At 42.2% G+C, this 25997-nt stretch overlaps 1 protein-coding gene across 16 annotated transcripts in view; it reads left to right on the top strand.

The window, feature by feature from the left end:
• Positions 1 to 839: 839 nt before the first annotated feature.
• Positions 840 to 25997, top strand: part of ppfibp2b (PPFIA binding protein 2b) — a 50403-nt gene continuing 25245 nt past the window's right edge. For 14 of the 16 annotated variants that reach the window (XR_003750403.1, XR_003750405.1, XR_003750404.1 and 11 more), the window contains exons 1-3: positions 840 to 961; positions 9746 to 9851; positions 19386 to 19573. Coding sequence is in view for 12 of the 16 variants with exons in the window: in XM_028987762.1 (XP_028843595.1) it covers positions 9788 to 9851; positions 19386 to 19573 (252 nt within the window). In the remaining 4 variants the exon portion in view is untranslated. Of the gene's footprint in view, positions 962 to 9745; positions 9852 to 19385; positions 19574 to 20291; positions 20359 to 24335; positions 24796 to 25997 lie in introns of those variants that run through there. The other 2 variants (XM_028987776.1, XM_028987771.1) reach the window with 2 other exon arrangements.

The following is a 25997-nucleotide window of genomic DNA, read 5'->3' on the forward strand; positions in this document are numbered from 1 at the left end:
AGAGGCATCAATCAAATTCATTGCATGCATTTGCTCACATACTTGGCCAATAAATGCAATTCTGAATCTGACAAGATGAGTCATGAACAAGCAATTAAATTTTTTATAATGTTTTTAAAAGATGGCCATAACATTTTAGTCTCAGTGTCAAACGCTCTGCAGCAGAGGGCGCTGTCTTTCAATTTGATTTGGTTTCTCCCAAGCAAATCATTTAATTTGCCTCAAATGATTATAAATAGTTTTTGTAGACATTCAACACATTCATGCTTTTTGGTATATTTTTTTCTTCAGATTTTAACCTAATTGCAGTACACATAACATTCAGATTTGAATTGATTTATTGTCATAGTGGTGATATGACAGATCAGTTGTGGTAAATCAGAACGCTTTGGAAAAGGCTTTGTTGGATATATTTTTATAAGTAACAAGTGTATAACCTAGTGCTCTAGTGACACCAGTGTATGGAATAAATAAGACAGAAGGGGACACACAGATGTCTTAAGCATCACTGTTAATCATCACTGATGTACACTATCGAGTAACATGTACCCAAAACAACCTATTTCTATGTAAAGGCTCAGATACAAGTTATATTTTTAGTTTAACAGAAGTAGAGCCAGAAAAGATGAGAGTGTAAGATAGTGTGAAGATGTTGAATAAAACTGACCAGCTGGTGTCGCTGTCGGTGTTTATGACAGAAACTCAAATCACTTAATGTCAGTTCTATAAACTGAGCGTTGACATGCAAAACAAACCAAAAAAAATGAATGAATGAATGATAATGACGATTGGCAGTGACGCGCGAAGCCCCGCCCCGCCCCGCCCCGTCCCGCCCCGCCCACGACATCACGCAGAGCCGCGCGCGAACAGGCGGCCGGTTCGGTGCTGCAGGAGGAGGAGTGGGACGACACAGCGGCCACCGCGGAGCACCGTGGGACGGTCTTATGATGCTTTAATTAAGGTCAGCGTCGTTCGTTAATATTGCAGGGTGTTCGTGCATTTTTAATCTCCAGACAGAACACAGAAGCCTGCTCTGCGCTCGCTCTGCTGACTGGACGGAAAGTTGTTCATTTTGCAGGACTGTCCCCGTGAACAGGTGACATTGCACCTGAGACCTCAGTGGCGGTGTTTGTGGCGACTGGAACCTGTACTCTGTATGAAAACACGATTATTAATGGCAGTTCAGTCATTTCAGTATCGTTTCAGACTCATTTGTGAGAGTTGTGAGTATATTTGGATGCTATTTAGCGGTGTCGTGCTATAAATACCTGTCAGGATCCGGATCCGGGATTCGGACCGGAGATTCATGTGTGACCTGTGATATAATGTTTTCAAGCGTCTGCCCTGTCTCGGTGTTTGGGGACGTTTCCCCATGTCGTGTGGTTTTTGTATTAAGTCCCCTGTCCCGTGACGTCGTGGGTATGCGTCCTCCTTCCTTACTAGACAAACTCATATTAAAGTCATAATATTACATGATGAAAGAGTCAAATTAAAGTGTTTTATTTCAGTAATTGCCCTGTCATCTTAAACATGTAAATTCCCTCTCTGAGTCATATTAAGAAGATCGACTTCATCCTTGGAGTTAATTCTCACCATTATTCCAGCTCTTGTGTGGTACATATGATGAAAAGCGTGACACGCGTTAAGCAGCACATGGACAGGCCAGGCGGAGGACATTTCACTTGGTGTCATTTGTCCCCGGCTCCGCCTAGCACTGCGCTCTGGCCAACGTGGAGAACAGTGTGTGATTGTTGAAACTTTGAGATGACATCCCATCGCGGGGCGCTGGCAACATTTATATGCAGATCTTGTGACTGTTTGACAGATTCTCTGAAAGACGGATGACGATCAGATTGATTCTGACTTCTGTCAACATTCATTAAATGCTCATGCTTGCTGTGTCTCTCTTTCTCTGGAGACATGTTGAGGTTATTATGTTATTATTCATAAATATGTTAACATTTTGATAATAGTTCACCATAAGACCAAGAACAATGTGTACACTTGTTTTTTATGCCTTGTCGAGACTAATCAGTTACAAGAATTCGACTGTACGGCCACCCCACCCCCACATACATACCCTCAAGGGGGCGTGTGGTGTAAATAAGAAAATCCATGTGCACAGGAGGACAGTATATCCTTCAGCTCATGTCCTGCCTGGGGCCTTTCTGTTTTGTGCCGCAGTTTCCATAGAGGTGGATGACTGGATGTACCAGTTACAGCAGATACGTCAAAATGTCAAAAATGGATTATCAAAAGCTAGAGTTGATATAAATAGTTATATCAATGCTGCTAAAATAGGATTGCAAGAAAAAATCTAAACTTTCCTCACAATCAAAATCACAAGTAAAAAAGTTAGGTATGTTAGGTACAAGTAAAAAAGGTATGACATGCCTGCATGAAAAATACTGAAAGGAACAGGGCATGTTAAACAGGTCTTCATTTATGCACCTTTTCAAAAGAACAGGAAAGGAAAAGAGGGATGATCAGTTCGAGCACATGTACATGTGGTAAAGTAAGTAACTCCTAGGTCATCATAATTGAGCATTTACATATTCAAATAAGGAGAATTAGTGTCTTTGCCATGAAAACGAACTTAATCTTCCTAACAAACATTTCCACTGCAGTTCAGCCCTGTCACAAAAGGACCTGCTGAGATAATTTCAGTGATCCTCTTATTAATACAAGTAAGAATGTTGAGGAGATCATTCTGGAGATCATTCTGTCATGCTGACTGAGTTAGAATAGCAGACTGGATGCTTTAAAAGGAGGGTGATGCTTGAAATCATTGTTCTTCCTCTGTTAACCATGGTTACCTGCAAGGAAACATGTGCTGTCATCATTGTGTTCCATTAAAAGGGCGTCACAGGCAAGGAAATTGCTACTAAGATTGCAACCAAATCAACCATTTCAATCAAATCGTCAAAAACGTCAAGGAGAGAGGTGCTGTGTTCAAATGCTGTGAAGAAGGCTTCAGGGCACCCACGAAAGTCCAGCATGTGCCAGGACCGTCTCCTAAAGATGATTCAGCTGCAGGATTGGGGTACCACCAGTGCAGAGCTTGCAGAGGCAAAGACTTTTGGAGGATGACCTGGTGTCAAGAAGAACAACAAAGAAGCCACTTCTCTCCAAGAAAAACATCAAGGACAGACTGATATTCTGCAAAAGTACAGGGATTGGACTGCTGAGGACCGGGGTAATCTTCTCTGATGAAGCCCCTTTCTGATTTTTTTGGTGCGTCTGTATAAATGATTGTCCGGAGAAGAAAAGGTGACGTTTCCATCAGTCCTGTCTCGGGGCAACAGTAAAGCATCCTGAGACCATTCATGTGTGGGGCTGCTTCTCATCACTCACAATTTTGGCCCAAAACACAGCCATGAATAAAGAATGGTACCAAAACCTCCTCTGACAGCAACTTCTCCTAACCATCCAAGAACAGTTTGGTGAAGAACAATGCCTTTTCCAGCATGATGGAGCACCGTGCCATAAGGCCAAAGTGGTAACTAAGTGGCTCAATGAACAAAACATTGAAATTTTGGTCCATGGCCAGGAAACTTGATCCAATTGAGAACTTTTGGTCAATTCTCAAGAGGAGGGTGGACGAACAACACCCCACAAATTCACTCCAAGTGCCGATTATGAAGGAACGGATTGCCATCAGTCAGGATTTGGCTTAGGAGTCGATTATGAGCATGTCAGGGTGTATTGCAGAGGTCTTGAATTAAAGGGTCAATGCTACAAATATTGACACGTTGCATAAACTCTTTGAATAAAAGTGAAGTGATTGTCATTGTGATCCACTGCAGCACAGCACACGGTGACACAACGAAATGTGTCCTCTGCTTTTAACCCTTGGTGAACAGTGGGTAGCCATGACAGGCGCCCGGGGAGCAGTGCGTGGGCACGGTACCTTGGGGCGGCACCTTAAGTGGCATATTGGCGGTTCGGGATTCCAACCAGCACCGTTCTAATTACGGGTCTGTTACCTTACCTGCTAGGCCACTACTGCCCCAAAAACCTGATGTAATTGTCAACAAAGCCTTTGAAACTTTAAAATGCTTGTAATTATACTTCAATACACCACAGATAAAAAAAAGATCTAAAAATACTGAAGCAAGCAAACATTGAGAAAACCAGTATTTGTGTCATTCTCGAAACGGTTGGCCACGACTGTAGAGTCAGAGAAATGTACTGCATATTAGCAACCAATGGTTTGAAAGGACAGCAATCCTATTCTTGGATGCTCGATCTATTGGCTGTGTGAATAGATCATGCAAAGGAAACATGAAGTTTCTTTGTCCACGAGTTGGGCTTCTTTGCTCCTGAATTGCCTCTTGACATTTCCTGAGGCATGGATGACACACTTGAGCGCGCCTGCTTTTGGAGTGACATTTTTCCTGGCTCCCATAGCCTCGCCTTTCTGGCGTCACAGCTGCCAGCTCAAATTGAGCCAGGTAATCGGAAAAGTGAGGCTTGACAGAAGGCCAGGATTATTCAGGGGTGCTGGCCATCAACGCCTCTTCATTCCATTATTCCAGGATTTGTGAATTATTGACAATTATTTGGTTCTTAGAGACTGTTTCGAACAGGCAGAATATTTATTTTCCCCAATTGTAAGCAGAAACTGCATAATTAGATGCCTTCCTATGAGCATATTCAGATATAAATAAATAGGTGTGCATAAATAGACCCCAACTTTTAGTGTGTGGTGATATATTTGTTAGGTGCTATATCAGGTTTTGCATGTGGGGGGTGTTGACGACTGTACTAAGTTTGTGTGTGACATTTCCTGTGCCTATGTCTGACATCATTTCCTGGTGCATTTGCTCCCTCTGAAAATGGTGGAACCTTAGATAGCCATTTATGAGCAGCAAGTAAAGGACTGAAATCCAAAGTATGAAATTGTGGCATTACAACTCAGACAAGTGGATCAATCTTCACAACCACCAGCCATTTTAATCACTGTTTATAATAACTTCATCTACACATCAACAAAAAGGAGATGCAAATAACTGTCTGTTTACATCTGCGAATCCTGTTACGCTAGTGAACCATCGCCATTAGCTACTAAAGTTCTGCATTAGGGCCACAGAAAGCTGTGATGTGCAGCGGGGAAGTCATGAGACACAAATTGCATTCAGTGGCTGTAATGCTATCCCCGTGTCATTTGAACTGAGCTTGTTATGGGTGAAGTAGCTTGTGGGCCTCGATTTTGATACCATAATGAAACAATATCTGCTCGTGCCTCTCATGGGGACATAGGAAGTGGGGCCAGATAAACTTAAATAAGCAGCTAATGCTTTATGTACAACATGCTCTTATTAAAAGACATCAAATGCAGCATCCAGACTGGCAGGGGAGAACAACTTCCACTCCGGTCGGTGACAATGAGCTCCTGTGTTACTCAGCGGCCCGTGGGATCGAAACTAGAGAAAGTTATGCAACACACCACCCTGTTCTCATGTAGGCGACCTCACTTCATTTTTAATGTTAACTCTTGGCCAGGCTGAAGAATTAATCATGGCCCCCTAGTATACACTGATGAAGCATCCCATCAGCCTCAGTGCAAGCATGTGTAAACAGCACACTGTGCAGCCCTGGCGGAATCTCGGCCGGCTGTCCGTGAGGCGTCAGCGCTGATGCTTATGTTTTAAGCCGTGTTGACATGTTCTTCCACCTAATGCTGACACTGCTTTTTATTCCCACAGGCTTCACTCCATCAGCTTGACTCATACTGTGCCAGACGATAACAAGCAGCTCGAATGGGTTTATGTTTTAAGTGATTTGAATTATTATTATTTTTTACTTATTTATTATTATATTTATAGTTATTACAATAGTTGCTAAAAGGACAGCGAGTGGTGTGGAATTTTATCGTTGCGTTGTAGAAGCTTGGTGGTGATTGTGTGTGATTGCTGGGGCCACGTAACAGTCACTGTCACAGTGATTGCACCAGGCTGGGTTGATGCTAGCATTTCGGGTTAGTGGCCAGGCATCACCAGTGAGGTGAAGGGTGGGCCTTGCAAATGCAGTAGATCAAATTCAAGGTTGTTGAGGGAATAGAAGAAAGCATTTTAAAATAATTAATTGGATCTGAAGTCTCATGGATGCTCAATCACCGTCGTTTCTCATGTTTTTTTCTCCATGAGTGTTTTAGCAAAGATTCCTGTGTGATATGATTCCATTGAGATATTCTACTTGATAATTTGCACTAAATAAGAAATAAAAGTTGTTATTCTTCTAGTGGACCTTATTAACTTTTTTTTCCCTAGTGATATTGATTGAAAGTGGCTATTTCCAATGAAATGGAAGTGGCTATTAGACATTTAACCTAAAATTACATAATAAATGTGATGGTGTCTTTTAGGACTGTAAGAAGAAGCCCTGTTAAATGCTGTGGTGCTTATTGCCTAAGCAGATACATTCTGTATCTGACGCAGTATCGTGTCCATTATCTGCAGAATCTATGACACATGTATGAATGAATCCTACAGAGATGCCGGTCTTAGAATTGAACACTTAAAAGTATTGTTTTATTTAGCTAAACTTGATGCTTGATTTTTGTTGCCAAAGGAGCAACAGGTCTTCCACTATTAAGAGCGGAAACAGGAAACAGTTGATTTTTATGCCGGATGCCCTTCACTAATCACATTCCGTTCAGAAATGTAAAAAATGCTCTTGCAGATTGCTACTGATCATTTTTACAGACAATAAAGCAGTGTTGATTATGCCGTGAAAGGCGCCCGGGGGCAGTGTGTGGGGGCGGTACTTTGCTCAGTGGCGCCTTGGTGGTTGTAATGACAAGTCGTGTGTTCCTTGTACTAATGAATGATTGAATAACTGATATGCCCTGTGGTCAGGGGTGTGTCAAGACTTGGGGTAACCAGGCAAAGGCACTAGCATGAGTATGCATGAGTAGGAAGGCCATTACATGAAAAATGAACCACTGCTCTAATTGAACAAACTGTTAACAGCTCTGGTGGGGGTGGCTAGGCGGTGGCCATGCCCCTGTCTGTGGTGCAACTTATCCAATTGATCCTGAGCACAATTTGATTTCTATATGCAAACAATCATCAACTATAATCAAACTACGTCTTACATGTCACGTGATGAATGAGCTGAACAGAATCACAGTAATGTCTTCTTTTTCTATCAAGTCATTTTAAGTCATATCTTTTCATATTGAATGAACAATGTTTCTGGCTGCTCTAAACGCAATGTTTGCCCTGAACCCTGATGTCTCTGCAACCTTGCTAATGGTTTAAGTTAATATTTTGAGACACTTCAGTTCAGTTTATTTTATCCTGTTGGACTGAAAACATACTGCCCTCTGCTGGTAGAAAAGGGAAGGAAACATTTGAATGGTTGGGTCAATGTGGAGTCAAGCTTTTAAGCAAAAGGTTTGAGTTTGCTCTGTAAAAACCAGATGCACATACCTCAGTAATGTTTAGAATTGTTCTTCAAAGAAAAAATCAATTGTATTGAAATCACAGCAACATAAACTACTAATCTTATTCAAAACTAAATAATGAAGAGTCCTGTCACTTCAGCAAAGGTCTGACTATAGAATATCTCTGACCCTCCCAAAAAATCTGAATAAATACATTAAATAAAACTGACAAATCTGTGCTAGCAGCTCAAGTGATGCTTGTGGACTTAACTAAGTGGAATAACTAAGAACATAAATACAGCTGCTCATATTCACTAATACTTTAATCCAAGACCTAACATTGCAAACAAAATCTTGCATTCCACCGTATCCTTGTGGGCGCGCCGCAGTCAAAGTAGAAATGTTGAGAATCAAAGAATAGAATCAAAGTGTCGAAGCAGGCTATTGTTCGTTCAGCTGCTTCAATAAGCAGAAAATCGGTCTGAGTTCATTCCATGCTCACCTGACTGCATGGACGTCTGAACCAGGCATTTTTCTGGTGATTGTGGCTTCAGGTTGTTACGGGTTTGGGTCGGTGTTGTGGAGGAAACTCCGGTGAAGCATGTGAATAATGAGAATCTCAGGCCACTGCTGGGGTTTCCATCACACTGTCTAATTATTACGCTTAGAGCACCTCAGTTCCACCACGACCTGGTAAACGTCAGTAACCGCTCGTACATGAGATGGGGACATTACACATAACAATCACCTCTTTCATGTAATATATAATGAAACAGGAACTTGGACCAGTCTGCTTGGTGGAGAGTCGATCTGCATCAGAACCTGGGCAGATGACTAACTCCGCCCACAGCATAGTGCCATGTGCATTCTAAAGAGACCTACCAATTTATACGACTGTTACAAGGTGAGCGCGGACTGAATGCAGACAGTTTTCCTGCTCATTGTAGCAAATCAAAGCTCCACACAGGCGTACGAGTCCTTAACTCTTGTATTTGAAAATATAATGTGACCATGTAGAAAATGTATGGGATGCATCGCGATGTATCGATATTGAGGCATTGATAATCGTTATCGAATCATGAGACCAGTGAAAGACCACACCTCAAGTCCCCACACACTGCTCCTCGGGCACCTTTCATGTCTGCCGACTGCTCACTAAGGGTGATGGCTTCACCACATCTTGTTGTGTACACTGTGTGCTGTGCTTGCTATTGTCATTATCATCACAATGACCATAATAATTTGAATTCACTTTGGCATGACTGTGTCAGTGGCATTACCAAACAGGCCAAGGAATACGTCCAGAAAACACGGTCAGTAAACACAATCTTCCTAAAGCTCTATCATATTCGATCTGTTATTAGACTGTCACATTAAAAATATTTCCAGCATAGTTTACTAGTACATAAATTATTACCTGCATTTGTAACATCCAGACCGGATTATTGTATATCTCTTTTTTTTGATTGCTCCACTGTTTCACTAAATAAGCTCCAGGTTGTTCAAAACTCTAAAGCCAGGGTTCTTACACACACAAGAAGGTATGAACACATTACTCCTGTATTGTCCATTGGTGGACTCCCAGATGGTAGCTGAGGGCCCGTCGCCACTGCCGATTTGCCTAGCGTGGCACGATCCAGGGCACAATGAATCATAGACCATGTGTGTCAGAGACAAAGGTTAACAAACAGAATGGGACCTTTGTTGAAGTCGATCAGGAACCCGATGGGCCGGTGGCAGAGGACACCTTCTGAATTTGGGTGGGCTCAGTATGTAAGGAGATTTTTTGGACCAGGACAATGGTCAAGCCATAGCAGCGCAGATAAGTCTCCAGTTGCTGGGAGACTTACTCTCTCTGTTTGGCCAATCGACCGGGGGTGGTACCCGGAGGTCAAGTTGACCTGGTCCCCCAGTTGCTGCCAAAACTGTCACAAGAATCAGGTGATTAACTGGGGGACTTGGTCCAAAAGGATGTTGTCAGAACCAGTTCCCTCAGGATGATGTCTGTGTTGGCGGATGTCGGAAGGCTCAGCAGCAAATGGAAACAGCCGGCCTAGGTTAAGTGGTCCAGAAGGACCAGGATGATCATGTGACCTCAGAGGGCGGCAGCCTCACAATGAAATCAAGTGATACATGCGACCAGCAGAAGAAGCAGTCTTTGCGGGGTGTTGTTTCTCAGGCTAGAACAGTCAGTTCCATGGCTGGCCACCAAACATTTGCCCTAGACTAACTTTAACAAGCACTCACCACTTACATGATCAAACACAGCTTGGACACCACTACAGAAGAGGTTATAAGTGGCGCTTAATTTGTAATCAATACTATATGGAATTTTGTGCTTCTTTATTTTTGCAGAATCCTTTGCTCAACAAAAGCTGATGCATTAGCAGCTTGGCAATGGCGTCAGATGCTAGCCACATGCTAGAGGCAGCCTTGGAGCAGATGGATGACATAATTGCAGGTAAGACAGCATGTGGAGCATAATACAACATAGAATAGGAACGGCGTCCATGGCTCAAACCAGAACTGTTTGTGTATATAGAGACGTTGCTATGACCATTTTTAATCTCTTACATGCAACTCTATCAAGTTGCATGTAAGAGATTAAAAATGGTCATAGCTTTTCCAAAACTGGTCAGGACCACAGTGAGCCTGTAGAAGGGTCATGGGCAGCCACGGCTCACTCATGCAGGCTTGTTCAATAGTCTGATCTAGCAGAAGAGCCACTGTAGCTGAAATTGCTGGATTTGACAGAAACATGGTGAATCAATTTGTTGTGGATGAGGCTGTGGAACCCCAGACTGGTCAGGGGGTACATTCTAATCCACCACCAAATATGCCTACAAAGTGTGGATAAAGATGAAAATAGATTTTGAGAAACCCCCTTGCCAGAATATGTTCATTCCAACCCACACTTTCTGTCTGCCACATTCATTGTTTGCCTGTCAAGACTCTGGCCTGTCAGTCTGGTTAAGGTAGGATAAAAAAAGTCTGGTCAGGTAATGTACAGGGAGTGCAGAATTATTAGGCAAGTTGTATTTTTGAGGAATAATTTTATTATTGAACAACAACCATGTTCTCAATAAACCCAAAAAACTCATTAATATCAAAGCTGAATGTTTTTGGAAGTAGTTTTTAGTTTGTTTTTATTTTTAGCTATTTTAGGGGGATATCTGTGTGTGCAGGTGACTATTACTGTGCATAATTATTAGGCAACTTAACAAATATACATTTCTGACATTCAAAAACAAAACAAAAACAAATCAGCGACCAATATAGCCACCTTTCTTTGCAAGGACACTCAAAAGCCTGCCATCCATGGATTCTGTCAGTGTTTTGATCTGTTCACCATCAACATTACGTGCAGCAGCAACCACAGCCTCCCAGACACTGTTCAGAGAGGTGTCCTGTTTTCCCTCCTTGTAAATCTCACATTTGATGATGGACCACAGGTTCTCAATGGGATTCAGATCAGGTGAACAAGGAGGCCATGTCATTAGTTTTCCTTCTTTTATACCCTTTCTTGCCAGCCACGCTGTGGAGTACTTGGACGTGTGTGATGGAGCATTGTCCTGCATGAAAATCATGTTTTTCTTGAAGGATGCAGACTTCTACCACTGCTTGAAGGTGTCTTCCAGAAACTGGCAGTAGGACTGGGAGTTGAGCTTGACTCCATCCTCAACCCAAAAAGGCCCCACAAGCTCATCTTTGATGATACCAGCCCAAACCAGTACTCTACCTCCACCTTGCTGGCGTCTGAGTCAGACTGGAGCTCTCTGCCATTTACCAATCCAGCCACGGGCCCATCCATCTGGCCCATCAAGACTCTCTCTCATTTCATCAGTCCATAAAACCTTAGAAAAATCAGTCTTGAGATATTTCTTGGCCCAGTCTTGACGTTTCAGCTTGTGTGTCTTGTTCAGTGGTGGTCGTCTTTCAGCCTTTCTTACCTTGGCCATGTCTCTGAGTATTGCACACCTTGTGCTTTTGGGCACTCCAGTGATGTTGCAGCTCTGAAATATGGCCAAACTGGTGGCAAGTGGCATCTTGGCAGCTGCATGCTTGACTTTTCTCAGTTCATGGGCAGTTATTTTGCGCCTTGGTTTTTCCACACGCTTCTTGCGAGCCTGTTGACTATTTTGAATGAAACGCTTGATTGTTCAATGATCACGCTTCATATGCTTTGCAATTTTAAGAGTGCTGCATCCCTCTGCAAGATATCTCACAATTTTTGACTTTTCTGAGCCTGTCAAGTCTTTCTTTTGACCCATTTTGCCAAAGGAAAGGAAGTTGCCTAATAATTGTGCACACCTGATATAGGGTGTTGATGTCATTAGACCACACCCCTTCTCATTACAGAGATGCACATCACCTAATATGCTTAATTGGTAGTAGGCTTTCAAGCCTATACAGCTTGGAGTAAGACAACATGCATGAAGAGGATGATGTGGACAAAATACTCATTTGCCTAATAATTCTGCACTCCCTGTATGATCAGGAGTGAGCCATTGTTCAATTGTACATATTGGCTCCTACATCGATTGTAGTCGTATTTAGTCATATTAAATTTGTATTGTAAAGTCCTGGCGCTTTTGACTCACCAGGTGGTGCAACATTCTTTTTTGTCTCCTTGTCTCAGCCCTAATTAAGTCTTTCCATGTGTGTCCTATCACCATTCCTGTATAAGCTATGCATTATCGACATATCCGATCCTTTCTTTGGTGCATGTGTCTATATACTATTGGTGATATTTCATTTCAGACATGCATATTTTATGTTTTTATGTTCTGGTTTGGCCCTCTGTGCCTGTTTTGTTTATGTTTCGTTTCCTTGATAGACTTAACTTTCATACATTAGGGTCCTATGAAATCCGTTATACTTTTTTCTTAAATTCATTTTTTCCATTTTAATTCTTCTGAACTCCATGTATTCATATTAATTCACCTAAAAACTATGTGATTATGGAGAGGGTGGGGAATAAATAACCTGTGATATGACGCATCACATGTTGTAAAGCATTTTTGTAAACCATTTACATGTAAATAATATGTGTATTTCATGCAAGTATTACACATTCTTCTTTTTGTAAAATAAAAGTGCTTCATGTTTGACAGCAACATAGCAAAAACAGTGGGGCAAAAAAAGTATTTAGTCAGCCACCAATTGTGCAAGTTCTCCCACTTAAAAAGATGAGAGAGGCCTGTAATTTGAGAAAGTGAGAAAAATGAGAAGGAAAATCCAGAAAATCTCATCCTCTGATTTTTTAAGAATTTATTTGAAAATTATAGAGGAAAATAAGTATTTGGTCACTAACAAACAAGCAAGATTTCTGACTCTCACAGACCTATAACTTCTTCTGTAAAAGGCTCCTCTGTCCTGCACTCATTACTTGTATTAATGGCACCTGTTTGAACTCATTATCAGTATAAAAGACACCTGTCCACAACCTCAAACAGTCACACTCCAAACTCCACTATGACCAAAACCAAAGAGCTGTGTAAGGACACCAGAAACTAAATTGTAGACCTGCACAAGGCTGGGAAGACTGAATCTGCAATAGGTAAGTAGCTTGGTGTGAAGAAATCAACTGTGGGAGCAATTATTAGAAAATGGAAGACATACAAGACCACTGTTAATCTGCCTCGATCTGGGGCTCCACGCAAGATCTCACCCCGTGGGGTCATGGTGATCAAAAATCCCAGAACCACATGGGGGGACCTAGTGAATGACCTGAAGAGAGCTGGGACCAAAGTAACAAAGGCTACCATCAGTAACACACTACGCCGCCAGGGACTCAAATCCTGCAGTACCTGCTTAAGCCAGTACATGTCCGGGCCCGTCTGAAGTTTGCTAGAGAGCATCTGGATGATCCAGAAGAGGATTGGGAGAATGTCATATGGTCCGATGAAACCAAAATAGAACTTTTTGGTAAAAACTCTACTTGTCGTGTTTGGAGTTGCATCCAAAGAACACCATACCTACTGGGGGTGGAAACATCATGCTTTGGGGTTGTTTTTCTGCAAAGGGACCAGGACGACTGATCCATGTAAAAGAAAGAATGTATCGTGAGATTTTGAGTGAAAACCTCCTTCCATCAGCAAGGGCATTGAAGATGAAACATGGCTGGGTCTTTCAGCATGACAATGATCTCAAACACACTGCCCGGGCAACGAAGGAGCGGCTTCGTAAGAAGCATTTCAAGGTTCTGGAGTGGCCTAGCAGTCTCCAGATGTCAACCCCATAGAAAATCTTTGGAGGGAGTTGAAAGTCCGTGTTACCCAGCGACAGCCCCAAAACATCACTGCTCTAGAGGAGATCTGCATGGAAGAATGGGCCAAAATACTAGCAACAGTCTGTGAAAACCTAGTGAAGACTTACTAAAAACGTTTGATCTCCATCATTGCCAACAAAGGGCATATAACAAAGTATTGAGATGAACTTTTGTTAGTGACCAAATACTTATTTTCTACTATAATTTGCAAATAAATTCTTAAAAAATCAGAGGATTTTTTTTCTCATTTTGTCTCTCATAGTTGAGGTATACCTATGATGAAAATTACAGGCCTCTGTCATCTTTTGAAGTGGGAGAACTTGCACACTTGGTGGCTGACTAAATACTTTTTGCCCCACTGTATATAAACACTGGGGAGACCTGGTATACAAAAAAAGTTGGACTTGCATAATGAACTGGGACCATGATAATAAAATCATGTTTTGAATCAGCTGATTTTTTTGCATGACCAAGAGTTTGCTGGTGTGAGCGAACTCGTGCTAGTTTGCTTCTTCTCCCTGTTTCTGATATGAGTTGTTGACTCATATCAGTGGTTGTCACATATGTTCTTACAAAAGAGCCAAGCCTAAAAGGCAAACGCATGCACGGAACTGATCAGGCAACTGGTCCAGATTTGGCTCTGACAGCCTCTTGACCATCGCTGACCACACAATTACGCAATTGGTGTCCCTGGACATGTGCTGAGGAACTCTAGTTAAGTCCCACCTCAACTAGAAACACATTGTAGTGGGCTGCAGCAGCCAGAAACGGCAATTAGACACAATTTCGCGTTTTATAGCAGATTCTGTTTTATTTGTTGGATTCTGCGTTTTCCGCATCGCTGAAATCATAGGGCCCTAATACATGTATATACAGTAGATGGAATATTTTTTATATTGCCATGGATAACAACATTAATTAAATGTACGTATTGTGACATGTGGAGGAAACCTTTGTTTTTCTGCGTCATAGCAGTAGCTGCTTTTTGTGAAGAAGATTCCAAATTGGGTAGAGAGACTGAGTGGGTTTTCTGCCCTGCAGCTAACCGTGTGAGCATTTGCCAACATGTTTTAACTAATAGAGGATGAATGTCTAATAAAGCTTGTCAACAAATTAGGACTTGGGAGAGGAAGCTGAGCATGTCAAGATTTGTATCTTGCGGGAACAGACATTCTTCTATCAAATGCTTTACTCAAATAAAAGTGTTAATGTGAACAAATTCCCTGGACCTTTTCAGTTTCTAAAAATGATAAAACATATAGCATTATACACACTGTGATTATAGGGTCCAACATGCTCACTAGAAGTTCCCTTTACAGTGTCTTTATATTCCACAAAAACCAAAAAAACAGAACATGCCTACCACAGGAACAAGGAATTCATTGGGTCAGTTTCCCATTCATGGATTAAGTCGGAATAAAATAATTTTTGAATGGAAAACTGCATTGAAGTTCTTTTTTAGCTAAGGAGATGGTCCAGCACATCACCAGCTACAGGACCAGTAATGGAGCTGCTGAAGGTGATGCCTCAATGGCAGAGGAGCTGAACCACTTCTTTGCCCGCTTTGAGGTGGAGCCACCAGAGGCAGCTGTTCCAAATGCAACAGCAGCAGCAGCAGCTCACAGCAACTGAGGTGGAGGAACGTGAGATGAGATGCTCTCTCCAGGCTGTCAACCACAGGAAGGCGGCAGGTCTCAATGCTGTCCTTGGACATTTGCTGAGGAACTGTGCAGAACAGCTGGCCAGGGTCTTCACAAAGGTCTTCAACCTGTCACTGTCCCAGGCCTCTGTCCCACCCTGTCTGAAATCCTCCACCATAGTCCCGTTAGCAAAAAAAACATACATAACCTGCCTGAATGACTATCTGCCAGAAGCGCTCACCCTAGTGCAAATGCTTTGAGAGACTGGTTATATTATGACCTTCATCCCTCCCACCTTTTTGCACACCAATTTGCCTACAGAGGATGCTCCATGCCTCCCTGTCCCACCCAGAGCAGCAAGGGAGCTACACACACCTCCTCTTTATAGAGTTCAGTGCTGCCTTTAACACCATCCTCCCTGACATATTGGCGTATAAGATGTTAGACCTGGAACTCCCATATTTCACCTGCCTCCGGATTAAGGACTTCCTGACAGAATGCACACAAAGGGTCAGGATGGACCATCAGTGTCAGCACTGGCTCTCCTCAAGGCTCTTCACACTGTACACACACGACTGTGCCCCTGCCCACAACATCAACACCGTTGTCAAATTTGCAGACGACACCACTGTGGTGGGGCTCATTTCTGGAGGAAATCAGTGGGAACAGGGGGTGTTCGAGAGGGTGTCGAACTTCTGTTTCCTGGGCATTCACATCATGGAGGACCTGTCCTGTTGTATTATAATTTGTATTACATATATGCTAGTTGTCTTCTTTTTCAGGTAGCTTTTACACACAGTATTTAAGATAGCTCTCCGGCTCAGGGACTGTACCTAATTTCATTGTACTTGTTACAATCACAATAAAGAGATTCTGATTGGAATTGTTGGTGTTCACGCCTGTGTCCAGACTTGCAAGTGGAACTGACATGTACAAACACTGGATATATGTTGTACATTTTCATCCAGATGGCCATTGCGCTAGACAATGTGTTGAAGAGCAAGCACCAGCTTTCCATAAGGTGGAGCTTGCATCTGGTGTCTGTTTTGGCCTTGATCGACTCCAGAGCCTGGAAAACGGCACCCTGCCTGGGTGTAAGGACTCATTGCTTCTCCTTCTTTCGACCTTTATGTGGAAGCTGAGTGCGAGTCCCATCAATCAACCATTTCCTTCCTGGGATACATCATCGGGCCAGAGGGGGGGAGTATAGAGAGGTCCTGGGTGGAGACAGTGTGCGCTTGGCTACACCCTAAGTCCCTGAAAGCATTAGAGCAGCTCTTTGGTTTTGATAATTTTTTGCATAGATTTATCCGCAATTATAGCTCCATCACCACTCCGCTGGCCAACTTGTTAAGGGGGAAACCTCAGTGTCTCTTCTGGAACACGCAGGTCCAGGGGGCATTTGACGAGCTGAAGAAATGATTCAGCACCACCCTGTGCTGAAGATAACTGATCCCACCAAGCAGTGCATTGTGGAAGTTGATGCTTCAGAAACCGGCTTGAGGGCAGTGCCCAAAAATGGTTAGGAACCCCTGTGCCTTGAAAGAAGTTGAAAGAAGAGCAGAATTATTAGGTGGGAGACCAGGAATTGCGGGTGGTCAAGTTCTGCTAGAGGGGTGAAGGCACTGGAGCGGATGACCCATTAATTGTGTAAACAGACCACTGAAGCCTGGAACACCCTTGGACACCCAGTATAACCAACCCCAGGCAAGTCGGGTTAGCCCTATTCTTTTCTCGAAGCCATCCAGGTTCCAAAAACTTCAAGGCAGATTGAGAAGCTTTCCCAGGGTGCCAGAAAGGTAACACTTTTGTACCTGCTGTACTGCACATTTGGCTTATTACCTGGACTCACACAATGCCTGCCTCAAGGTATCCTGGGGAGAAGAGGACATGAGAATTGATTAAACAATGCTTGTGGTCCAACCTGGCATTGGAAGTAGAACAACACATAAAATCCTGCGCCACATGCACAGCGTCCAAGGATTTATGCCAGCTTCCAGTGGGGAAGTTCCCTACAGGCCCGGGTCCCTTGTGACACTGGATATCATCACTGACCTTCCTTGCTCAGACAGTGCCATCACCATTTTAGTGATAGTGGACAGGTTCTCCAAAATGTGTTGTTTCATTTCCTTGCTGGCTTTCCCTATTACTTTTCAAGTGGCTATGCAGGTGAATGTTGTCAAACATAATGGATCTCCTTGTACACCTGCAGTCCTTTCCCTTTTTTGTGCCTTGTCACCATAGCTGAAAACTATACGAACTCAACTCAAAATCAGAAACACAAGCAACACCATCATCAATGCATTGGCATCACAATACCATTTGTATACAATACCAATGGCAGAAATATCATTGTTTATTTTGTGGGACATTTAACTATGAGTGTGTCCTTTTTAACTCAACCATTCAACATACTGGTCAGTACCGAAATAATTCCAACATCCTCAATAAATTCCTCTGCTACATATTCAGCATCCCCTGCTTTGATATAGTTTGCTAAGGACTGTATGTGGTTTTGTTGGTGTTTCTCTGTCTGTGTTGCCTGGTAACTTAAGCACGTTGTAAGTCGCTTCTGGATAAGGGCGTCTGCCAAATGCAGGTGCTCTCTGTGGAGTTTGGGGGATCGCTAACCAGAAGAGCACTTTTTGTCTCGCTGCTGCCACCTGCCACACGCAAGCCGTTAGCCCAAGCCAGGCACTTCCAGTTCCCACCATTACCACTCCCTTTGGGAGTGAACTCCAGTCATCGTTGGGAGGTGCAGAGGCATTTACGGGGCCCTGACCCGTTCATTGGTCTTGCGTTCATTCTGTGTAGTTTTGACACCAAACAAGATCAGGCTAGATCAGTGTTAGTCCCACCCACTTACTTTGATTGGTCATATTTTTATTTAATATTCATTTCATATTGAATTAACTAATGATTTTTTAATTTAAAATTTAAAATAATTTTGGAAATTTTACTACATAATTATCAATGTATTTATTTATTTAATTTTAGCATTCATTGCCACATTCAACCAGTGAGACTGGAATTCAATAAAACTGATATCTTTCAAAAATGTCTCATTTAATATGTGAGAGAAGCGACTTCTGACTTCTTGGAGGAACCAACCATGGGACAAAATTTACATTCACCCCAGGGTTCCTGGCTGCAAGTTATTTGCAGTGGGGTTTATGCCTGAGCCATATGCTACCAGCCTGCTTCATAACACAGGAATCTGTCACAGGTCATTTTTCTCACTTTTCACAACTTGGAGAGTTGTGAAACAAACATAACATAGGGCATGTAGTGGATAGGGGTGGGACAAAAATCATACAGCAATATATTGTTGCTCTTCCATTGATGGTGCATTGAACAGTTAAAACTTTTTTTCTCGAAAGTTATTTATGAGCATATGATTGCTTTTCGATTTTGAAAACTGAAATATTAGAACACAAACAGCTTAATTCAAGGGAATTAAAGTGAGGTTTCTGTAAAATGTTCTCATAGATCTTTGTTTTGGAACTGCAACTGGAAGGTACATCTGAGTCGACTTGTCACATTGCAAGTTCCTGAGCTAAGCAGAATTGCCGGATTCCAGTCTGTAAGAGATTTCGTGCACGTTAGCCAAGGTCACAATGGTGATCTTGAAATCCAGATGTGTTGCACATGCTATAGCAGTTATCAGCAAGCATTTATACTGTTTGTGTACTCTAGCTGTTAATTATTCACTGTTAGCTCCGAACATAAAAGTGAACAGACAGTCTTCCCATGGCTGAAGTAGTTGCTGGATTGCTAGTGTTAAAAACACAGACATATGGACTTCTAAATCACAGTGATGGCTGGCACACTTGTATTGATTTTGGACTCGATGAATGGAATTGTGTCATTATGTGCATTCTGCGTCTCACAACAGCCTTTTAATCGCCTCCAGATGTCTGCGAATCCTAAACTCTCCCTCTCCCCAGGGTGTGGATGAATGCACTGGAGCCAAAAGCTTAGCGCTGCTAATGATGTCTGACGCTGGCTGATGGTGACACGTGGACTTAACGTGATGTGACGTCTTTTTTTTTGTTCCCCTTTTCCCGTTGTGTGTGCTCTGTAGGCTCCAAGGCCGTTGTAGATTTCAACAAAGGGCTGTTTGAGCTGGGTTCTCTCCAGGTGCTGCAGCTGGCCGAGGACTTGAGGTTGGCCCTGGAGCTCCAGGCCTGTGATGAGGAGCGGGAGTCCCTTCGTACACAGCTGCCCTGCAGCACGGTGCTCATCCTCACAGAGTGGTTGGAGAGAGGGACGGTGGGTAATGACTCTGACAAACCTAATGCCTGGCTTTGTTTGTCTCCTTCTCTCATCATGTTATTTTGTCTTTCCTTGTCTTTGATATTCAGATTTACATCAACAATATTGGACAAAATGAATCAGTTTATTTCACCCATACCTGTTTATAAATACTCAAACGTAATTCCATTCATATTAACAGGGTTAATACAAAATACATCACCATGTAGTATGTGGAAAACATACCTGACACTATTAAATCCTTGCATGTTTCACCAGGTACATTTTACAAACATAACCTATAAAATGAATGCTTTTGAATGCTTTCATATTCAAACATTATTGAAGATTGTGCATCTTTCTTGTTTTGATATACAGTCAAAAATCTTGTCAAAATCTTGACAAAAATCTATTTTGTAGAAACACCTGCTATTAACTTGACTTTTAATTAATCAATGGGTGTTAGAAATAGCTCATATGAAAAGCTAAAACCCTACCAAGCGATGTTTAATGCACAGTGTCACTAGAAAAAAAAAATCATAATTTAATCAGGTCAATTCAGTAATTGAACAAATTTATTGCAAATACAAAAATATGTAATTCAACAGAAGATTCATCTGAAAAATCCACCTTCTGCCACTTTTCCAGCGTCCGTCCTTTTAGCAGGCTGTGGGCCTTGGCAAATGCCACACAGTTTTTCAATTGTCTTTTGTTTAGTGCTGGCTTCTGGGCACCGATTCCACCATGGAGGACATTTTGAGACAGAAGCCGACAAAGTGTTCTGGTTGACACAGGGACTTCAGGTGACCAGGTCTCGTGGAGCTCTGCTGCAGTGGAAAATGGGCTGGCCTTAGATTTTCGAGCCAACAAATGGTCCTCTCGAGCAGTGGATCTGATCTTCAGCTTCTTGATAATCCACACTTTAGTCTCAGGGTGAATCTTAGGCATGTTTGTTGAGGTCTAGTTGCAGTTGGTGTGAAGGTCTAGTGTACTGGGGGTCTTTTTATACACACCTGAGACCTAACTGATCCATTATTAGTCAAAGGTGAAGCTTAACACTTATGTCTTTGCAAAAATTGACTCAATGGGCTTTACCAAGCTTTGAATATTAGAATATTAGTTTTGCACTGAAACATTATAATAAAAGCTGTTGGGAATAAAATGAGCCATTTCTTGTAAAAAAAAACATCTTGATTAGAAATATATTTCAGCGGCACTTGAGGTCAATTTGTACACAAGCGACAAGACTTTTTTTCAGAGACTGTATTTATATGTCCCGAGGACACCTTTGACTTTAAACTAGTGAACAAGTCCCATGCTTAGCATGTGCCCGAAGTCAGAAGTGCTTCACAAGAAACTTACATTTAAAAAAGAAAAGCACACAGCAAATGAATATATATTGAAATTGATTTGGGATGCACAATACCACTTTTAAAAAATGAGATGTACACGCTGATGCAGGAATGCTGCAGAGAATCTTCTGTATTCACTATTTTTTTTCACCAACATGTTATGAATATCAGGTTCAAATTAAGTAAAAACATTGGATTTATAATTTTTATTATGTGACTTTATTTTATATGACTTTTGGTTCCAAACTAATTTGGGTCTTCCTGAAGTGCATCTTTGCATCAGTCTAAATAGCAGAGCTCCTTTAAGGCTTTGAACATGAGGCACAGGGCTCCTCTGGGACTCTGATAGGATAGAAACAGAACTTCCTGTCTCATTCCCTTGCTCTCTCTCTCTGAACCATGGTACACTCCCTCCTTCCCATTTCTTCATGGTTTGTCTCTTTCTCTCTTCTCCACACAATTTATATCCATTCTTTCAATGCTCCCCTCTTGTCAGTTTTGCCTTCTGTAAACTGCAGTGTGGCTCACTGTAGTCTCACTGTAATCTCAACTAGGTTTTATCTATATCATCTATTTTTTGCTTCTCCATTTAACCAAGATTTTTCACCTTTGAGGGATAGAATATTTGTCCTTTCTGCTTTTTTCACCTCAAATAAATAATAGCAGGACCATTTTATACTTGTTAGTATTTTATTCAAAATGCAAAATTCTATCAATTGCACATGCACATACTGAAATTAAAGAGCTAAAGGGAGCTGCACAAGGGGATCTGATTTTATCTAGACAGAATCGGTCACTGGGACCAACCTGTTGTCTCTGCAGACCTCCACCCATCTCCACCCTACTGCAGGATCAAAAGACTTCAGCCCTGCAGGGAGTGCTGCCTCTGTCCCAGAGGAAGTGGGAGTCAGTACACTGATAAGAGAGACCTGGCATCATTCATCTCGTGCTCCCTTTGTTTTTTCTCTCCATGAACTGTTTTTGCTCTGATGGGCCTGAAGTTTATGCTCCACTGAGGAGATTGGGTCGGGCCGACTGTACTGTATGACTGATAAAAAGTGCAGAAGCAGAGATATGACTGCTGACTGGATTACAGCTGCATTTATGGTGGCAGAGAGGCTTCTTTGAATGCCCCCACAGGTTTAATGGAAAAGGCTTAGATGGTCTGGCAATATCAGATAGAAAAATGTGCAAGTCAGTCAGAAAGTGGGTAACAAATCAAGGTATGTAAAGTCAGACAGGTTACAGCCATTATTTACTTTTACATTTGAGACATTTGGCAGACGCCTTTATCCAGAGCAACTTATAATGTGATTACTGGTCAATGAAATGATCAGTTCTGGGACTACAATGAATACAATCATTTTAATCACTGGGTTGTAGTTTTTCTTGCATAAGTCAGACTATATGAAAGTTACAAGTTAGTCTAAGTATTCTCTAAAGAGAAAGGTCTTAAGCTACCGTTTGAAAATACTCAGTGACTGTGGCGGGAACGTAGGAGTGTGGCGAATTTGTGAAAGTAAAAGTGTAGTGATTGTCATTGTGATACACAGCACAGCACACAACTGTGTGCTTACAAATATGTCCTCTGCTTTTTACCCATCACCCTTGGTGAGCAGTGAGCAGCCATGACAGGCACCTGGGGAGCAGTGTGTGGGGAGGGTGCTTTGCTCAGTGGCACCTCAGTGGCACCTTGGCGGCCCGGGATTTGAACTGGCAACCTTCTGATAATGGGGTGGCTTCCTTAATTGCTAGGACACCACTGCCCCCCTTCTGGAGGTTGAAAATCAGTCTGTTGCTGCATTCTGTATTAGTTGTAGAGGTTGGATGGCATTCAGAGGCAAACCTGCTAGCAGGGAGTTACAGTAATGTAGTCGTGGAATTACTAGGTACTGAACAAGTAGCTGGGTGGCCTGTGTTGATAGATAAGGGCGGATAAGTCTGATATTGTAGAGAAGGAATCTACATGAGTGGGAAAGATTAATGATGTGAATCGAGATGGAGAGTTGGTTGTCTATAGTTACTCCAAGGTTGCGTGCAGTTGTAGAAGCAGAGATCTGTATTAGGTAGCAAGATGGAATGAATATTATTGTGATTTTGGTGCGATTGAGTTTTAGATGATGGGCTGCCATTCTAGATGAAATGTCAGTTAGACATGCATAGACTTTGGAAGTAGAATGTACATCTGAGGGAGGAAAAGAGAAGATGAGTCCTTAGCATAGCCGTGGTGGTATAACCTATGTGAGGAAACAAATTCACCAAGTGATCTTGTGTAGAGGGAGAAAAGGAGAGGACCAAGTACTGAGCCCTGAGGGATGACAGTGGATAATCTGCCTGAAGCAGACGTGGATTCTTTCCAAGTCACTTGGTAAGACTGCTCATCAAGGTAGGAAGTAAACCACTGCTGAGCGCCTAATTTCAAGTCACATCCTGTGGTTAACTGTATTGTATGCTGCAGAGAGGTCAAGGAGAATAAGAAAAGATGAGAGTTTTGCTGGTCTGGCCACATGTAGCTTTTCAGAAACAGCCAGAAAAACAATCTCTGTAGAATGAAGCCACTGGTTGGGATCCAGGAGGTTGTTCAGAAACAGATGACGTGATTGTAGAAGAGAGTTGTCAGTAGTTGTTAATGTCTGTAGGATTGGCTGTGGGTTTCTTTCGGATTGGGAGAACCCTAGTTGTTTTGAAGGCAGTTGTCACATGACCAGATGTAATAGAAACATTTATATTTGAGAAATGAAGGGGATATGGTCAGGAGAGATTTTTTGAAGCATTGTGGAGATGTACAGGGAGTCACACTTGTATTGCCAACACTTCACTGTTTACTGTGTATGCTGACTTGACTGTACATGATGATGTGTGTTTTGCATGGGTTTCATTTTTTTTCACTTGTTTTCATGTTGTCACTGATTTTTTCAACATGGTTTGTATGATACATGGAGAATAAATGCATTATTTTGGCATTTAGTGATAACCACAAAATTGTAATATCCAATGTACAACTGTACCTGAATTCACACCCATTCTATCCATATATGGCACCTTTAAACTACAAAATCATAGTTCTAATAATGTTTTGTCCTCATTCTCTGGTCCTTAAAGGGACATTGGCTCATTTCTGAGACCTCCACCATCTCCATAGCATCTAAGTGAGCAAACAGGAAATGCTCAGAGCAAAAAGGAACATGAGAAAGCAGGAATGAGCTCCATGGTGTTTAACCAGAAATATCTTTCAGGGCCTCTGTGACGATGATGACACTGCACTGCCGTGACTCTAGTCATGTCAGACGCTGATGGTGCTTTTTAAATCCAGGGCCATACCACCCATACATTGATCCCACCCCCTGCTGAAAAACCCTGTGTCTGTTTAAAAGAGGGAACACAGCTGACTGTTTCCACTTTCAGTGTTTCTATGTGACTTTAATTTATTTCTCAGAGAGAGAGAGAGAGAGAGAGAGAGAGTTGGTGACTGAAACAGAAGGGAGGGGAGAGCAAAAAGTTAAAGACAGAAAGAGTGCAGCAGAAGGAAGGGGGCAGGAACAGAGTGAAGTTTCTGTGTGTGTGTGTGTGTGCGAGTGGGCTGGTACGGTTTGCGTCGCTTGGTTGAGGAAGGCGACCCTGTTTCTCAGCTCAGCCCCGAGAGCTGAGGGAACAGATGCTTTTTTGGGTAGGGGGGCTGGTGCAGAGTTGCAGTCCAGACGGCTGGGTTTACACAGTTGCCTTCCCCCTCATCAGGAGAGGAGGCCACCAGGAGCTGCGCAGAGCCACAATAAAAGGGCCTGCCTGGTCAGGAAGCCTCACACGGCTCTCCTGACTGGGAGGCAGCAATGGGCCTTCAGTATGGAGGGGAACATTGACTTTTACAAGCATTTCACTTGGCTGAAGAAGGTAAGGTGGACAGAGATATATGTAAATAATGCTGTCATCTTTCTTGGGCATTTTTGCTTGTTGTAGATTCGAGGTATGGCTACCCGATTATATGAGGGGTGAATCATATCTGCAATTATTGTGGTCAATATTGAAATCCCGATTATTTTTCACAGACTTTGTAAATACATTGCGTTTATTGCAGTAAACAGCAAACATTAAATCTTCAAAGATACCTTCCTGTTGAACTTTAACTTACTTTAAATAACTGTAAGTGGTTAACAGGTGTGTCATGTTGCTGACTGGTGCAGACACCACTGAGTAGCAAATCTTGTTTTTGAAAGATCTGTGTCTTTAACACATCTATCCAAAGTGTTCCCACACCAGTGAACTGACTCTGCGTTTCTTGCTGACTAAATGTGGCTACACTGACTTTTTAAAAAAACTACCTTCGCAAGCACATGTGCATTCGGAAGACTCATAATTTACAGCGAGTATTGTGTAAAAATAAAAAATAATTGTAATTGTTTGATGATGGAATTGAAATCGAACACAGCCCTAATTGGGGGTTTATTGCAAACTACTATGCTCTAATATGTCAGTATCATTATTATTTTTTTATTTCGTTTTTGGACCACTAAGCGGCTGCCAAGGACTGGAATACCAAACACACCAATGCATGTTCTGCATTGATGATCTTTAAAACAACTGCGCAAAGAAACCATGATAAACAGCTACCGTGAATACCCTGTTCATGGAAATGTCCCTTATTTACTTGTGAACTCTGTAAAGCTATAAACATGTTTTGTGGCTGAGGGAACACGTGACGGGTAATTATAGTGGCTCTGTTAAGGTGGTGTGCGCGGTGTTTTGATCTTGTGATCACAGCGACACAAAAGGCTGTTTCATCCAACCAGTTCTAAGAAGAAGAAAAAATGCCCTGGGGCCTGCTGTGTCTGGAAATAGGTTATTGTCTTTAATAGTGAGCAAATGAAATTATCAGAAAGTCTCAAGAATCCCGACATTACACATGTGTTGTAAGGGACAGAAGAGAGGGTGCGCTGGTTATTTAAAGGGGGTTTGTATCCAGGTGATACTTGGCATGCAGGTTCGTGGAGTAGTTTAAAACGTCTTAAATCGGATGAAAAAGGGTATTGCATGATGTAATAATGGTAATTAAAATAGTATTAAATGATATCATGTATTTTTCATTTAAATATCTA

Source organism: Denticeps clupeoides, chromosome 7, assembly GCF_900700375.1.
Source record: "Denticeps clupeoides chromosome 7, fDenClu1.1, whole genome shotgun sequence".
Classification (NCBI taxonomy): Eukaryota; Metazoa; Chordata; class Actinopteri; order Clupeiformes; family Denticipitidae; genus Denticeps; species Denticeps clupeoides.